Here is a 13,357-nt window from a genome sequence, read left to right on the forward strand (position 1 = left end):
GTGTAGCAATTTCCCTTATCTAATTCTGTTGTCACTCTATTATAAAATGTAAGGAAATTATTAATACAGGACCCATCTTTTACAAAGTTGATTCTCACCATAGAGTTTCTATCAGCCCTTCTATATAAAAACGATCTACTACAGCTGACTTCCAATTTAGTACACAGTTTTAATGATGACATCACATTGCACTCCTTTTCTTTTAACAAACTTTGCAAAGCACAAATCATCACAACCTGCAGAACTGTAGCTTCTACTACCTTAAATTCTGATTTTCAAAACATTTATCAATGGGATTTGGGTAACCCTGTCTACTTCAATACTAGTAAAGCACACAGGTCTGCATTATTTCCCACAGAAAAAGATTCCTGTTCTTACAATCTTACCCTTGACAATACTCAAATCTCTTTCCAAGATGAGATTTATCTTCTTGGAATAACTTTAACCTCAAATCTCTATTGACATAAACATATCACAAATATTGCCTACTCTGCACCCAAAATATTAGGTTTTCTATAATAAATTTAGTTTAATCCTTTATCCAAAAGTGAGCAAACAAAGCTTGCACCTGAAAATATCTTCAGGACTGAGGACAACACCAGGCAACTTGCAGGAAAAATGGATGAAGCTCTCAACTCCTTGTCTCAGTATCTCCCATAATGCACAGCACATCTCCTTGCAAACATATATACTGCTATGCATTAAGGGAAGGGCCACTATCCATACCGGTTTCGACCTTTATTGAGGTCTCGTCAATGGGAGCCAGGCCCAGAGTGGAGATACTAAGGCAGAAGCAATAGGAGAGGTCATCCTTACCTATAGGAGTTGCCAAAAGGTGTGCCACCTTGTTATTAAATTACTCTGGATTTAGAGAAAGATGTTTGAAGAATTAAACTAAATTTATTATAGTCTAACCAAGTGAAAAATAAACTTTCAAACATATTTCTCTAAATCCAGAGCAATTTAATAACAAGGTGGCACACCTTTTGGTAACTCCTATAGGTAAGGATGACCCTCCTATTGCTTCTGCCTTAGAATCTCCATTCTGGGCCTGGCTCCCATTGACGAGACCTCAATAAAGGTCGAAACTGGTATGGGTAGTGGCCCTTCCCTTAATGCATAGCAGTATACATGTCCACAAGATGTGCTGTGCATTATGGGAGATGCTGAGACAAGGAGTTGAGAGCTTCATCCACCTTTGCTGTGAGTTGCCTACTGTTGTACTACCTTACCTCAGTCCTGAAGATATTTTCAGGCACAAACTTTGTTTGCTCACACTTGGATAAAGGATTAAACTAAATTTATTATAGTCTAATCAAGTGAAAAATAAACTTTCAAATTAGGTTTTCTCTTTCACTCAAGGCACTACTTTAACTCCACACAACTCCTAATCCTATACAAATCACAAATCTGCTAACCACTGAATACTGCTCTCACATCTGGGGTGGTGTCCCTAAGAGCTCCTTAAAAATACTGGATTCTATACAGAAAAGGGCAGTCAGATTAATTATTATTATTCAGGCCTCAGTGGAGTCAAAAGACTCATCATCTTCTCTCACTAATAAACTGCACTCACTTTCACATAGGCATTCAGTTTCTACAGTCTGCAGCTTCTATAAATACTTCTATGGCAGCTGTTCATCAGGATAGACATCAAGAATTCACCCATCCTCTGTCACATCTGTCCAAATGCATGGAGCAGCCAATCAATGCCCTCATAGTTCAACTCAAATCCCAGAATAAATTATTATCAACAGACCTCCATGAAGTTGAGAGAGTCATCATGGGAGGACCCACCTTCACATGCATAGCTCCTCATACCGTGACTTAAATGCATTCACTATCTCTGCACTCACCACACACTGTAGCTAATGAATCTAGTTTTCTGCCTGGCTAAGTGGTTAGTATACTCACTCATCAACCAGCAGGATGTAGGTTCAACTCCTACAGCAGGTATGGTTGTTTGTGAAATTTTTTGTACTCCACACCGAAATGGAGATAATTGAATTTCACTCAATTATGAGCCTACTACTCTGCTTATTGAAGTAGGGGTTCGAGGAACATGATGAGTTTCCTTTACTTCAGATTATCAGAGGCAAGTGGCCTAAAATAAGTTTCATGTTTTGTTCTCTAGAGTGATTTTCTTAATTATCAAACATATTATGACAGTGTGGGCACACTCTCCAAAGGAATGTTTCAGACACTGAGTTGAATCAATGCTACAGGAATACAGGCCATTCTTAAGGCCAAAAAGGGGAGGGTCCCACTCTTTATTAAATGCTGTTCCAGATAAAATAACCACTCAGTGTATATCATTCAGTACATAAAATTAAATAATATAAAGCTACTGAAATAGTTGATGATATTAAAATAAACATTCTCATGGAGATGTTCATCTTTCATCTTAAATCCTAAGAGTTCAATAATTGTGTCTTGTGATCAGGGCCGTCGCCAGATTAGATTGTGCCCTGAGGCAAACAATTTAATATCACCCCTGATGGTTATAAGACAAAAATATAAGAAAATCTCCAATTACTATTTCATTTTTATTACAAGAAAAACATTAATGCAAAATGATTACATAATAATATCAATTAAATATTTGTTCTATGGGGATATCGCACAATAAAACTGTTTATAAGCTCTTCTAAATTTAAATTATAAGTTATATCTGCCTCTATCGATATAGTTGCTAGACCAACCAATCTTTCTTGGGTCATTGCTGTTCGCAAATAATTTTTAATCAGTTAAAACTTGGAAAAACTTCATTCAGCACTTGCTATGCTAAAAGGAATTGTTAGCATAGCAATGGAGCCTACCACAATATGGCTGAATGAATGACTTATTAAGCCGCAGGCTGCCTCTAAGCTACACCCTGTTGATGGTACTGCTTGTGATGATTAGTCTTCAGATTCTATGAAGGCTTGAAGTAATACAAAAAAAAGACCTACTAAGCCTCACCCCTGACAAGGATTCAAAGGAGTGGAAAGAGTCTAAGATAGTTCCATTACATTGCAGTGCTCCAAGACAGAAGTAGCAAATTAAAGACAAAAATATCTCAGGAGTGGTGATTGGAGAAGTTAGTTCAAGGTAAAACCCAGCAGTGGGCTGATAGAAACTCTATGGTGAGAATCAACTTTGTAAAAGATGGGTCCTGTATTAATAATTTCCTTACATTTTATAATAGAGTGACAACAGAATTAGATAAGGGAAATGGCTACACTATGATAATGCTGGACTTAGCAAAAATAGCAGGTATTTGACAGAATACCACATCGAAAAGCATTATATAAGTTGGAGCAAATGGGAACATGAAGTTGATGGCATGGAGTGAGGGTGGGGAGGGGGATGACAGACAGACATCATAGTACATAGAGGAATGGAGTGGAATAGAATCTAGGAGAATGAGTGTACCTCAAGGCTCTGTATTTGGACCACTTCTCTTTAAATTGTATATTATTATTATTATTATTATGTTACACCTCCAGGGAGTCCAAATACTCATCGAGGGAGAGTGTGCCAACAGCATCAAACGATTGAATCCCTTCCACCTACTAACTGTGCTCAAACTTGCTTAACTTTTTTTTTTGCGAGCAATTAGTAGCAGAGGCTCTACCAATCGACCAACCTTATATTAATGATATAAAGAAAATTATACTGATTTAAGAAGGGATATTTGGATGATGATGAATTTTTAGTGGACCGTGTTCCATTATATTATTTATATTATTATTATCTGACCTCCACAGAGTCTGAGACTGATCGTAGGAGGTACGTGGTATGATAAACTTTGTGTTTCTCAGGGGGGGGACCTCCCCTCGATGAGTCTTGACAGACTTTATGTCTTAGGAAGGACCTCCCTCGATGAGTCTTTTGACTCCTTGGAGGCCTGAATAATAATAATAATAATAATATTGCACACAATGCTCATCAAACCATGCCTTAAACTGATTCAATGTGTCTACATTCAAAACACACTCAGGCAGTGCATTTCACTCAACTACTCTCCATACAAAGAACCTACTCCTCACTCCTCTACTCACACAGTTTTCAGCAATGGCCTCTTGTTCTACCTCCCACTCTTCTAATTCTATGAAAAATCTTTTCCATGTCAATCTGACAGCCACCCCTGACTAGCTTATATGTCTCAATGATATCCCCCCCCTGTTCCTTCTATTCACGAGGCTTTGCAATTTACATTCTTTCAATCTGTCTTCATACTCCACATTCCAAAGACCACTGACCACCTTGTGAATCTTCTCTGGACCCTTTCCAACATATCCTCGTCACCATGAAAACCCAGTGACGATCAATTCTGTGCACAATAATGCATATAAGGCCTTATATAATGGCATCGTAACCTCTCTATTTCTGCATGTCAGGATCCTCTGCATCATTGCCATTATCCGATGTGATGTCTTCAGAACTTGTGCAATGTGGCCTGTGAATTTCAGGTCTTTGTCCACCATCACTCCTAGATCTCTCACCTCTTCCGCTTCTTTTAAAGTTTCCCCACCAAGTTTATACTTTGAATTTCATCATTGCTTACCAAATCTCCAAACCGTACACTTGGCAACATTCATGCAATCTATTCAAGTCATATGGTAATGCTATAACATCTGCTTGATTCTGCATTGCTCTCCCCAATTTCGCATCATCTGCAAACAGCTGCATATCACTAGTTGAACCCATCCCAATATCATTAACATACAAACTGAACAATAATGGTCCCAAAACTGACCCCTGCAGTACACCACTAGTGACCATCCTCTTTCGGGATACTGCACCCCAATATACAACTGTCTGATACCTACCTATCTGACAGTCAGTTATTGATCCAACTCAGAAGTCTGTTATCCAGTCTCATCTGTTTCAATTTATTTAACAGTTTGTCACTTGGCAGTCTATCAAAAGCTTTTGCAAAATTCAAGTACATCACTGTAGTTCAAGGAATTTGTCATCTTGTTACAGTACATAAGTTAGTAAAACAAGATATGATCTCCCTTTAACAAACTCATGCTGGTAACCACAGAGAATACTGCTGTTATCAACCAATTTCTTATTCTATTTCTCCACAGTCTCTAATACCTTCACCACAACTCCAGATGTGAAAGAATGACACTGTGGGATAAAAATGGGAATAGAATGACTGATGAAGAGGACAGAAAGAAGACACAGAGAGGAAAGATAGTGTGGTGTGTGTGTGTGTGTGTGTGTGTGTGTGTGTGTGTGTTGCTTAGGTATGATAATGTCGAGCTAAGTAGAGGAGCAGTGATATTGAAAGGCATAATAGCGAAAATGTATCAGAAGAGAGGATTCGAATATGTGGATGCTTGGAGTGTGTTTGAGAGCAGAGAGGAATTGTATGCGAGAGACCATTTGCATTTGAATGAGGAAGGACGTAGACATCTGGAGAGATTGCTGTTCTGAATTAGTCGGTGTGTCCCAGTGTGTGGGTGGTAGCAGGGGTGGCCTCTTGTGGAAATAAGTATTTGGGAGAAGGGGGACGACATCAGGTAATGCTGAGTCCAGTGGAGTCTAGAGGGGATAATGCTGGGTAGAGAAACAATGGCATTTTTATGCTTTATACTAATGCCAGGTGTATTCGGAATAAGGGAGAGGAACTGGTGGCACTGATAGTATCAGCCTGGCCAAAGATGATCGGGATCACGGAGACGTGGTTAACAGAAGAGGATATAATAACAGGAATAGAAGTTGCTGGGTACAGCAATTTTCGGCAGGATAGGAAAGGAAAGCGTGGTAGTGGTGGAGTACTGCTTATGATAAGTGACAACCTATGTCCTCTAAGGGTGCAGGCTTTGGAAGGCTGTGGCACTAATGATTTTCAAAGCATATGGTGTGAGGTGGAGGTGGGCAAGACAGGATATTTAGTGGGATGTTGCTATAGACCAAGGCGCACAGATGGTAGGGACCAAGAGATGTTGAGACAGTTGAGTGTGGCATTTGCAAGAAGAACGATTGTTATGGGAGATTTTAACTACAGCAGTATAAATTGGGAAGAAGAAGATGCATGTAGCAATAAGGGAATGAAATTTCTAGAATTCTTGAGAGACAAATATCTTAGGTAACAGAGGGAACAAGAAGTTCGAGAGTTTTGGATTTGGTTATACATCAGAAGAGTTGAATGACTGAGATGACATCTCTCCCACCAGTTGGAGAGAGTGAACACATGGTTTTGACTTGGAAAATAAATAGACATGCAGGAGTATCAAAGAGATGGGAACGTATGTGGAATTATAAAGCTGGTGATTATAATGGTGTTAGACATCAACTTGAGGAAGTTTAGTGGAGGGAGGAATTGGAAGGCCAGATATCAATAGCGCTTGGGAAATTGTGAAGGAATATTTGTTAGCAGCAATGGTAAGCTGTATTCCGTGAGTGAAGAAAAGGACACAATTTGCAATAAAGTGGATGACAAACAATATTAAACAGGAACACTGCATGTAAAAAAAGGCTATGGAAGAGATATAAGAATACAGGTGAAGAGAAGATGCATGAAGAATATAGCATGAAGACACAGGCCAGGAGAGTGACTAGTATGGTAAGGAAGGCAAAACCGGAACATGAGAAAAGATTGGCCTTGGATCCAAGGAAAATCCTACGTAATTTTTTAGCTATGTGGCCAGTAGGAGGAGAAATTACTGTGGAAGAATGACATTGTGGTATAAAAATGGGAATAGAGTGACTGATGCAGAGGACATAGTAAAATTGTTCAATGAACATTTTATTGCAGTATTTCATCCTGGAGGGGTCAATTTGAATACTAGAGGGATAGGGCAGGTTCGAGGTTTAGAGGTGCAGGGGAGAGTGTGTTCCACATACTGAATACTCTGAATGTTAGTAAAGCTGTGGGAGTGGATAGTATTTCACCACGAGTTTTGAGAGAATGTGCTAAGGAACTGACAGTGCCTTTGACCTGGCTTTTCATTGAAAGTCTGGCTGCAGGAAAGGTGCCCATGGAATGGAAGGAAGGTAAGATAGTGCCATTGCATAAGGGTGATAGCAGACTGGAAGTGTCTAATTATATTTCAGTTTGTGTGGCATCAGTAGTTACTAAGATCTTGGAGAAAGCAGTGAAGAACTGTATACAGCATTGGGAAGATGAGGGTAATGTTATCTGTGAGAGTCAACATGGATTTGTGAAGATTCGCTCTTGTTTTAGCAATATGCTAGCCTTTTATGATAAAGTTACAAGAGCATTAGATGAGGGAAAGACATATACTGCCATTTTCTTAGACTTAGCAAAGGCATTTGACAGGGTGCTACATGATAAGCTGATATTCAAGTTGCAGCACATGGGTCTGGATGTCAGATTGGTCAACTGGATTCAGGATTGGCTGTCCAATAGGTATCAGAGAGTTGTGTATGGTGGAGCAATATCAAAGAGGCAGAAGGTTACAAGTGGGGTTCCACAGGGCTCAGTACTGGGACCTATATTGTTTAACCTTTATATCAATGACATTGTCAGTGGATTGCAAGGGGATATTCAGTTGTTTGCAGATGCTGCAAAGCTGGGAAGGGTTATTAGTAATAGTGCAGATGTGGTAGCCCTGCAAGAGGATTTGAATAAGCTAGATAGATGGGCAAATGAATGGGGGTTCAGTTTAATGCAGCAAAATGTAAGGTCTTGAGGTTTGGGAAACATCAATGGGGTGCTGCATACTCTATGGGAGGAGTTAAACTGGAGAAAGTAGGGGAGACAAGAGATCTGGGGTTGATGATTGATAGAAACCTGAAATTTAGGGGACATATTGCAAATCTAGTGAAGGTAACACAGAGGATTACTGCAATAATGAGAAGGACACTGACCTGCAGAGATAAAATGGTTATCATTCCGTTCCATAATACTCTGATCAGACCACACTTAGACTATTTTTCTCAGATCTTATCCCCAGGATTTGAAGGGGATAATTAACTATGGAAAGGGTACAAAGGCAGATTACAAAGATGGTGTCAGGACTGTACAATGTTAGTCATGAGGATCGGCTGGGGGAGTGTGGACTGCAGAGTTTGGTGAATAGAAGAAGGAGAGGTGATATGATTGAGACTTTTAAACAGTTGAGAGGTGGCTACAGGGTTGACAGTGGGGAGTTCTTTCGCTTGGTTGAACAGCGGGATGGAGTCATGGCAAGGGGTCATCCCTAGAAGTTACAAAAGGAAACTGTGAGAAAGAGGGTGAGGAGTGGTTTCTTTGCATGGAGGGTGGTTGAACCATGGAATGCATTGCCTGATAGAGTGGTGACAGCGAGAACAGTCAATGCATTTAAGGAGTGGTATGATAGACTTTGTGTTTCCTAGGAGGGACCTCCCTCGATGAGTCTTGATAGACTTGTGTTTCTTAGAAAGGACCTCCCACGATGAGTCTTTTGACTCCATGGAGGCCTGAATAATAATAATATTAATAATAATATACATACTGGCCTGTAATTTGAAGCTACAGTCTTATCACCACCTTTATGCAGTGAAAAAACAATTTTACCCTCCTTCTACTTAATTCCTTGGAATGTGGGCTGTTGTAAGAGTTATTAAACAGGCATGACAATTCATTGGAACATTCCCTTAAGATGCGTAGTGATATCACATCAATCCTTATTGACTTGAAGGTTATTTATTTACTCAAATACCTGCTCACTCACAATTAAGCCATCCTCTACATTTAAGTTCCTCATGATTTCATCCTGATTAGGATGAAACACCATTATAAACTGATCACTGAATACCTCAACAATGTCTTTCACAGCCGCTACCATTCTACTATTTTCATCCATTAACATCATCTTATCACGATCATTCATCCTTCTACTCACCACGTATCTAAAAACTCTCCAGGGGTTTTTTTTGACTAATTTGCCAATTTCTGCTCATACTACACTTATTTTCTGTACTAACTAAGTCACTCTCTTGGCTTGTTCTTTATATGACAGATTATCACCATTAGTCATCTTCTACTGCCTCCACATACCTTCTTCTAGAATTCATGCATAAGCTTCTCATTCATCCATTTTACACCTACCTTATTCAGCCTTTTGGCCTTTGGAATACATTCAAACATTGATGCTGTTATGTATTTCTTTGTGAGAAATACATAGCAGCATTTATTTCTTTACTGCTCACCTCCTTGTTCCATGGTTTATTTCCAAGCTGTCTCCTAAGCTTGTCATAATCACCAGCCTTATAATTCCACATATATCCTTTCCTCACAAAAGTCTGCATATGGCTAGCCACAATCCAGTTGATCACTTCATGATCACTCTCACCAACTGGAGGAAAGTGTGAAACCCCACTCACAATTACATCCTCGGAAGAAATTATCAGATCTAAAACCCTTGATCCTTGCGTGCCCTCCTTTATGTGCCCCCTGAGATAGTTATCTCTCCAGAACTCAAGAAATTAATTTTTCTTATCCCAAATGGTATCTCTTCATTCCAATCTATACCATCATAATTAAAATCACCCATAATAATTACCCTTCCTTTGTTCACTAATCCAAGTTGTTTATACATTTCTTCATCACCACAACCCTGCACATTTCTGGGCTTATAGCAACAACTAAATATGTCTTCCTATCAACCTCCATGTTACACCACACTGCCTCATAACCAATGACACTATTTCCCCCTCTTTCATGTCTACTTCTGTGGACATAAATCCCCTGCTATTATCAACTGCACTCCCTCCCCTCCCTTCTTGTCCTTTCTATCCTTGCAAAAAATACTTTATCCTTCCATTTCTATTCTCCTTAGAATATCATTTTCATTCAACCATGTTAATCATAATATAACATTTATTATACACATGTGTTCATAACAATATAGTAATTACAAATAAATTAATTATATTTGTAATAATTAATAATAATGCATAAAATAATAATTAAATAATTATTATAATTATTTTATAATAATATATTTTATATAAATATATTTTTATAACAATTATTATAATTAATAATTATAAAAATTAGAATTATTAATTATAATTTTTTTAATAATATAAAGAGGAGATTAACATTATAATAAAGGGATAAAAATCCTATGTTGTTATTATGTTATTATGAACACGTGTCCAAACTAGCCGTTTGGCTTTTCATTTTAATTACAAAATATAAGTACACCTTTATGGCATTCGTATAGTGAAGGTATGCAAGTTCTTTTTCACTAAGCTTTGATATCTTCCAGGTCTACCTACTCACTGATGAGACCTCAAAAAAGGTTGAAACCGGTCTGGGTAGTGACCTCTCCTCATAATGTAATGACAGTATTACATCTCCTAGGAGCTGTGTTTTACATTATGAGAGAATATCAAGAATAGTGAGGGAACTTGCTCCACCTTTGCTTCGAATTGCCTTTGCCATTCGAAGCTTCCGGCATTGAAACTCATAGATCGTAGTTCTCGATCTTGAGTTTCACTTACTGGCTATATAACAACATAGGATTTTTATCCCTTTATTATCTATTAAGTTGCCAGAAAACTAGCCGTTTGGCTTTTCATTTTAATTACGAGGATTAACATTCTTTGTTATAGCTTCACCTTGTGATTATGCTGATGCACTGATAATGACAAGTTAGTTTCTGGTTGAAATATTTTGATGATGAAAAAGTTTATTTTTCACTTGGTTAGAGTATAATAAAATTAGTTTAATCCTTTATCCAAGTGTGAGCAAACAAAGTTTGCGCCTGAAAGTATCTTCATGACTGGAGTAAGGTGGTACAACACCAGGACAACTCGTTGCAAAGGTGGAACAAGCTAACCAACACTCCTATCTCAGTATCTCCTATAATGCAAAACACATCTCCTTGCAGATATGTCTAATGTTATGCATTAAGGGAAGGGCCACTACCCAGACTAGTTTCGACCTTTATTGAGGTCTCTTCAGTGGGAGCCAGGCCCAAGTGGAGATACCAGGCAGAAGCATTAGCAGGTCATCCCCCCTATAGGAGTTGCCAAATGGTGTGCCACCCTTTTTTAATAAATTACTCTGGATTTAGAGAAAGATGTTGAAAGTTTATTTTTCACTTGGTTAGAGTATAATAAAATTAGTCTAATCCTTTATCCAAGTGTGAGCAAACAAAGTGTGCACCTGAAAGTATCTTGCTCCACCTTTGCAACGAGTTTCCCTGGTGTTGTACCACCTTACCCCAGTCCTGAAGATACTTTCAGGGGAAAACTTTGTTGCTCACACTTGGATAAAGGATTAAACTAATTTTATTATATGGTTGAAATATTGCAGTAATAAAATTACTACATTTATGTGAATATGTGTGTTCAATAAATAAAAATTAAATAAAAAATGTTGCATGATGCAAAGATGTGTTTGGGTTGTAAAGTTTAGTTCACTGGTATAAAAGATAGGATTGTATGAGATTGATGGTCTGGTTGGCCGAGTGATTAGCATATCACTCTCCAGCCAAAAGCCTGTGGTAATCGGCAGTAAATGGCGTTGGTGTAGATCACTGGTTCCCAACCGGTGGTACGTGTATCCCGGGGGTAGTACACGAAATATAATCAGTAATGGCGGAAAAACAAGTAAAATAAACAAAATGCAAAACTTTAGTTATGGAACAATGAATGTCCGTATTTAAAAACAGCTATTTTAAAAACAAGGGGTACAATTTATAGAAATGGGTTTAAAAGGGGTAAAACAACCGTTTTATCCCTTTAATGAGTTTTACCCCTTAGATGAGTCTTTAGACTCCCTGGAGGTGTTATGTAATAATAATAATAATTGACACAAAATCCCCCCCCCCCCCGAGAACTTGTGTAAGACTGTAGGTAGAATGATACTGGTAAACTTTGAAAGTGTGTTTTCAGAAATTACAACATACCTTAATTATACTCTATGCCCCAAATTATTTTACTTCCACAAAATTCAGCAGCAGTGCGCTATACCACATTTTCAATTCATATCACTATCCAACATCTACACAGAATATTTCTTGCAAGAAAACAACAACAAAAAAAAGATTACGTGATTTTAAGCGCTGTTCGAAATGATCCAAAACATAAACATATTAAATTCATATAAATATATAAATTGTTTGCTTATGCAAGACTTCAGATTACAAGTTTATGCTTAATAGTTTTCTGACACATTGTCGAATTGATAGCTCTAATCAAAACATAATACAGATCACTTCAAATATCTTACGTTGTATAACTTTCCTAAGGAAACGCGTCGAAACGGGTCATCGTAGCATTGGTAATAATATTGAATAAAGGCACTCCCAATCAGTTCGAAATCTGGATTTAATGGCATTACTCGTACAGCATGAAAACGCAAAGCTAAACTGAAAATTTATCAATTAAGAGAACAAAAAAAAAAAAAAAAAAAGAAAGAAACGAAGAAAAATAGATTTTAACTCAAAGTCACCATTTCCAAATTTGGATTACGCGCTGTATTTGCGCTCACGTGTTCTTGAAAGTGTTATGACACGAGGGTATCGTCATAACAATATCAGCAGATTTGATAATCTTCCGTAGATTATTTTTAGTTGAATTACTGTATTTCTGTTCAACTTATATGTTTCAATTTGCTATAATGCTAATTTAAAAAAATAGAATGAACTATTGAATTATAAATAAAAATTAGCAAGAGTATAAATAGGAAAAGGACTCAGTCATGATTTCGAGCGATTAAGAAAGTAAATCATAATGAATTGACAATATGAGCGACTTCTACTTCCTATAAGGTAATTAAAGACGCTACTGATTTTTTTTGTTTGTTTGTTTGAAAGAGAAATGCTGTTTTATTGTTTTAAAATATAATTTAAAGATTCAATTTTTATTTTAATTCAGTTTTAAGCAAAGTTCGAGTTCTGCTGTACTTTGTGTTTGTGCTTCCATAGTTAAAACTCTCTTTCCCACCCACCATCCACAAAACAAAACAAAGACCGTTATTGATCCAGTCTTTGAAAAAAAGGGAGAGAAAAAGAAGCACTATCTAACTTTTAGACACGAAGGGGAAATCAATCCCATTCCAGACACAATATATGAATCTTTATATGGGCTTTTACAATTAAAGGTAAAGTAAAACCACGATTGTTATCTGATGCCTATACTATCAACAGCTAAAACATGCTGGCTCGGACGTCGTCCGGATGAACAAGATCCGCGATACCAATCGAGCGATTGAAAAGTGGGATACCGAAAGGAAACAGAAACTGAAACTAACAGAACTATTATCAGTAAATCGTACAGTAATATCGTACATGGAATGCACGGACACTTTGGATGTCAGGAAAACCAAAAGTACTTTGCGAGGAAATGGAGAGATATCGGTGTGATATACTAGGACTGGAGGAGATGCGATGGACATCATCAGGAGACAGCTCCGTCG

At 37.7% G+C, this 13,357-nt stretch overlaps 1 protein-coding gene across 4 annotated transcripts in view; it reads right to left on the bottom strand.

Annotated features, from left to right (window-relative positions):
- The window catches only part of LOC150103495 (putative nuclear transport factor 2), a 150,685-nt gene extending 138,140 nt beyond the window's left edge, over positions 1–12,545 (bottom strand). For 3 of the 4 annotated variants that reach the window (XM_090397982.1, XM_090397983.1, XM_090397981.1), the window contains exon 1: positions 12,170–12,545. In XM_090397982.1, the coding sequence (XP_090254108.1) occupies positions 12,170–12,277 (108 nt within the window). In that variant the 5' untranslated portion in view covers positions 12,278–12,545. Of the gene's footprint in view, positions 1–11,846; positions 11,923–12,169 lie in introns of those variants that run through there. The other variant, XM_090397984.1, reaches the window with a different exon arrangement.
- Between the last annotated feature and the right edge of the window lie 812 nt (positions 12,546–13,357).

Source organism: Typopeltis vanoorti, chromosome 9 (genome assembly GCF_054136105.1).
Source record: "Typopeltis vanoorti isolate ZY-2024b chromosome 9, IOZ_Tvanoo_1.0, whole genome shotgun sequence".
In the NCBI taxonomy this organism is placed as follows: Eukaryota; Metazoa; Arthropoda; class Arachnida; order Uropygi; family Thelyphonidae; genus Typopeltis; species Typopeltis vanoorti.